Below are 4,900 nucleotides of genomic sequence, written 5' to 3' on the forward strand. Positions count from 1 at the left end.
ATGTAGAGAACCATTCATAATCAAATTGAACACCTGCATCAGATGCATCATACATGATATTACTTTGACAGGTTGCACACTAAAACGTGTGACTTCAAGGTTGTAAACATATTGAGTGGAGTCTTCAAATAGAACTGAATTGTGTAAGCTGTAACAACTGGTTTCTCATGTTTAGTTTGCATTATAGAAGCCAAATTTAAAAGTTAAAAAACAGGACAATAGGCTGATGATTCTGCTAAATTTTGATTCAAAAAGACAATACATAAGTACTCTGAACTAATGAAACTGGCTTCCTATTTCTTGTAACTTGCATCATTATCAAGTTTCTGATACATGAAGGAACCAGGAACCAGTTCCAAAACAATAAAATATGTAACACAAATGTTCTCTAGGCTAGTGGAGCTTAGAAAAGCTCTGTAGATACCAATTTGAGTTCATTCTTCCATTTTGTTGACTAGGACGCAAATCCAATGAATTGACAATATTTCTATCTTTACATACATAACACAATTACATAAGTACTTAGGCATAACAAAAGTAAGAGGCAAAGACTGTGCTTATAATAGGTTCATGTATGATTGGTATTCAAGCAACACTGGCAGTCTGGCAACATTGAAACAATTCATAGAACACCTGCTAACATTGGAAATTGTCACGACCTTTGACTAAAACAAATTCCAAACAAGTTAAAAACCGGTCCAACCCTGTCAAAAAAGAAGAATGTGGAAAATTTGTGTCAAACTCTCATAAGTGCTGCAATATGCTCCAGGTAATTGTATGAACAGTAGAATTTCCCTGCCCATTATATTGGATAAAGTTCTGAAGGCATGTTTCTTTGCTAAATCTAACCATGCGAAACAGAAGAAGATGCTCGGAGTGTGGCTTTACACTCGGAGATTTAAAAACACTGCCACTGGATCTCAGCCTCTTCTCTTTACTTAAATTCAGAAATGAAAGCATTCAACACAATAGCCCTGGGCGTGAAACCTGCTGTGTGTATCAACAAATTCATTTTTCCTGAAGCTTACTGGTGCAAAAATGAAGTATATTAGGGGATTTCTTAAGAATCTAGGAGATCTCCTCATCCATTAAACCAAAACAAGACTTATCATGTGCTTCATTTGCTTCTCCAGGTTTTCAAACCCTAAATTTGCAAATGCAAATGTTTTAAAAAATGCTCATATTATTCTCAACATGCTTTGCTTTAGGTTTGAGCTGCTAGTAACTATCGCCAATCTTAAGTTCAGGTGCCACTTGGAGAGCCTTGCAAAGGTGGATGTTTAAGCCGAGCTGCCGACCAGGTTTTTAGGTTTTTAAGGTAGAGCATTCAGGACTTTTTCTTGAGCTAAAAGCAAGCAATCTAGATATCTTAAAAGTTAAATATGATATTTGCCAGATCTTGATCGGTGAGGCCTGATTTGTTCATGAATTTTATCTCGAGCTTAAATATCCTTTCACTTTGAGTTAAGAGCGGAAGGGTTTCGAAAAATGTTATTTGGTGAATCCCGAATCTCTCAAAAAAATAAATGGCCCGTCTAGCAGAGTGGTTGTACCTGGTCCTCAGCAGGGGTGGATGTGTTTTTAGAGGATTTTTGTTAGTTAAAAAGAACAAATCCCACGTTTGTAGAGCAAGACTTCTGAAATGACTGTGTAGGGTTATGGAATGAGATGATGATAGTGTTGGAGCCCGGGTGAACAAGAAAAAATGAAAACCGTTAAGCCAAAACTTTGTTCCCAGGTATAAATCATGCTACTAATAATTTCCTTTGCCAGTATGCAACTTAATATAAGGCAAAATCCTCTTCAAGAAAAATTCCTCTTTAGAATAAATTTTAAGAAATATGTGCATGCTGGCTCTTTGCCTTTTCCCCGAATAAAAGCTACTAAAGTATAAAGTAGCTGAATACCCAATTGATCCTTTTTTTAAAGGATCCATTGCCACAAATATGAAGTAATGAATTCCATATGGCAGTGATGCTTAATGTTCTTATGAACAGATGTTCTTGTAACAGTTTTTCACAGCATCCAGATTTGAGATACTACATAGGAAGACACCCAGTATTGGCAAGAAAAATTTATCAGATGGCATAAAATTCCCTTTCGAACGCAACTTGATTTTTTCCTCACTGGAAAGATTTTATTGGACATGTATCATCCAAAGCCCTTTTTGTACAGAAGCTGACTACTTTAACCTAAGAAAAACTTAAAACACAATCCTTTCCTCCCAACTAAAAGTCTATAGTGGAAAATCTACATTACATGGCCTGCTATGAATACAACACGGTTTGTGTGCATATCAAAAGAATTGAATTACACATCCCTCTAACTAGAGCTTCATTAGTACATGGATTACATGACTTTTTACTCGTGGATATGGGTTCTTAATCAGAATAACCAAACCAATGCCTTCAGCAAGGCACCCTCAAAATTCCTTGATACTTATCAGAGTTATCCCAGAGGCGCTAATACTGATCTAAAGGCGCCTATTATTTGTAACAAAAACTGACCTCTCACCGAGAAACAGCAGGCACTGCCTCCAGCAGCCTCGAAAAGTAGAACTTTGTTGCAGTCATGTCTCTTCTTCTAACCTCCCATCCAGCTGCCCTGAGGGCTGCCTCCACATCCTCTTCAGAGTGCAAATAAGCCCTAGTAGCCTTGGAGGGACCAGGAAAAAGCTCCCCAATCCTCTTTAACACGCTATAATACAAAGTCTTGGGGGCGAAGCTCAAAATAAGTCTTTTCTCAGCGAGAGAGGCAAGATGAGCAATCATTTCTCCTGCTTTATCTTGTGGGTAATGTATCAAAACATCCAAACATGCCACAGTATGATACTTCCCATCCAAGGACTCCAAGTCCTTAGTCTCAAATGTTGGTTTCACCAATGTGGATCCCAAAGAAGAGGGCTTCAGTACTTCATTGGCCTTCCTTTCTGCCTCTGCTACCATGGAAGATGAAATGTCATTTGCATAGACAATGGCCCCCTCCATTGCCAAAGGGATAGACAGGCTACCAGTCCCACAGCCTGCATCACAAACACTGATACCATTTAAAGATCCATCTTTTTTAACCATCTGTAAAACTTTTTCTACAGTTTGTGCATGTCCCTCACGAATGTCCAGCTGAACAGAATTCACATCAGCTGTTTCTCCATAGATTCTTTTCCACCTCTCAAAACCAGCGGTATTGAAATAGTTTCTTACAACTTCTTTTTCATCTCCACCCGTTTCGGCTGCCTGCTGCTTCCTTCTCTTCTCGGGGTCTGCAAAAGATAGCGCAGCTGCCAGAGCAGCAATGGCTCCTCCTCCCAGTAATGCAAACGCTGTTTCGTCCAGACCGCTGGACAGGGCCTGGGCAGTTTCTGTTAATACTTCTGAAGATGAAGCCGACATTATGGTATTACATCTTTTAGGGAAAGATGATTTGGGATGTTCAAATTTTGCAACGCCTGTGAATTCATTGTAGTTCTGAGGCCACAAAGAGTGGTTTTGAGGACGAAGATTGGCGGTCTGTGCAATGGAATGAATGGTGATATTGTGGGTATTGCACATTCGACCAGTCGCAGCGTTCGCCATTGCAGCCATCGTCATCTGCTAAGCCAAACTGGCGTAATTTTGAGCCACAGAGACTGTTTTAATCTTCCTGTTGATTTTATCTATCCGACGGTACATTTGCTGACAGAGAATTTCAAGAGAGCACCTCCACCGTTCGATGATGATAAGGTTCAAAAGTGTTATCTGATGTTTATTCCTCTGCTCGAGGGCAACCAGCGCCATGTAATTTATGGCTGTAGTTAATCTGGCTCCAAAACGGTATGCCCTTACATGATATCATAGGACATCGCATTGGAGTACATAATGTCAGGGCCCTAGGACCTACCGACAATGTGGAGGCATCTTGGCGTTCGATGATATGGCTGATGTTGTCATTTTGTCTTTGACGAAAAAGTTTGCATGTAGCTAACATTTTGTCAGTCGATCTCACGGTTACGGGCACACGGCTAAAATTTAAATCTCGCGGCTCTCACGGTTACGGGCACAGCGTCGTGTGTTGAAAAAGCCTAATTTATATTTTTTTGAAATTTGATGTAAAACTGGTAAAAAGAATCAATAACCCGGTCATTTGAAATTCTTTCGGATTTATTTCGTACATGAGTTGCATGGGCGAGGGCAGGCGAACGTTGTGTCCGCAGGGGAAATAATTCGAGAAAATCTCAATAGTTCTAGTTGAATGTCCCTAGTTGAATCACGGAGCGACGGAGCTGTGCATCCAGTGGAGGTATATACTGTTGTTGTGGAAATGGGGACAAGGCAACAAAACAAAGTTCTATTTAAATACGTTAGTTCCAACCAAAAAACCAAAACTAAAAACTAAAAACCATTCCAAACATATCAAAATAGATTTCAAAAAACATGAAAGAAGTTTAACAAAACAACAGAAAGGAGAAAAACCTCCCTAAGATGCTTCCATGATGCCTTTTGATGCTTCTCCCTTGTTTCTCCGCTATCCAAGTTCCAAATGAGTGTAGCTCTCAGTGTTTAGCACTATCCATGGATGCCATATGGAGATTCAAGATGGTTGTAGATGATAAACAAATGCTATGCAAGTGTAAAAGGGTTGCTATGAAAAAACCCCTATTGTCTATGTAAATTTTACTATAATAACAATGTTCTAATGCTCTCTAATTCTTTTTTTGTTTGGGAAATGAGGTCCTTTTATAAGAAAAAAATGTTGATTGAATGGCTAAGATTGAGTGAGCTTGTGAAGGGTCAAGATTGATGGGTTTAGGATCCATGTGATGGCTTTCAACCCAATCTCACGATGACAAGTGTCAACATGAGATGGCTTGAGAGGAGAGGAAAGAAACATTTAATGCCTGAAGAGACATGAGGGTCACCTCATG

At 39.4% G+C, this 4,900-nt stretch overlaps 1 protein-coding gene across 1 annotated transcript; it reads right to left on the minus strand.

Annotated features, from left to right (window-relative positions):
- Positions 1 to 1,802: 1,802 nt before the first annotated feature.
- LOC131035124 (magnesium protoporphyrin IX methyltransferase, chloroplastic) lies at positions 1,803 to 3,613 on the minus strand. The gene has a single exon (XM_059207266.1). The coding sequence runs from the start codon at positions 3,585 to 3,587 to the stop codon at positions 2,511 to 2,513; it is 1,077 nt and encodes a 358-aa protein (XP_059063249.1). The 5' UTR covers positions 3,588 to 3,613; the 3' UTR covers positions 1,803 to 2,510.
- Positions 3,614 to 4,900: the final 1,287 nt, after the last annotated feature.

Source organism: Cryptomeria japonica, chromosome 6 (genome assembly GCF_030272615.1).
Source record: "Cryptomeria japonica chromosome 6, Sugi_1.0, whole genome shotgun sequence".
Taxonomy (NCBI): domain Eukaryota; kingdom Viridiplantae; phylum Streptophyta; class Pinopsida; order Cupressales; family Cupressaceae; genus Cryptomeria; species Cryptomeria japonica.

Coding starts and splice junctions, on each gene's coding strand:
- LOC131035124 (XM_059207266.1), bottom strand. CDS start 3,587: ATGACGATGGCTGCAATGGCGAACGCTGCGACTGGTCGAATGTGCAAT.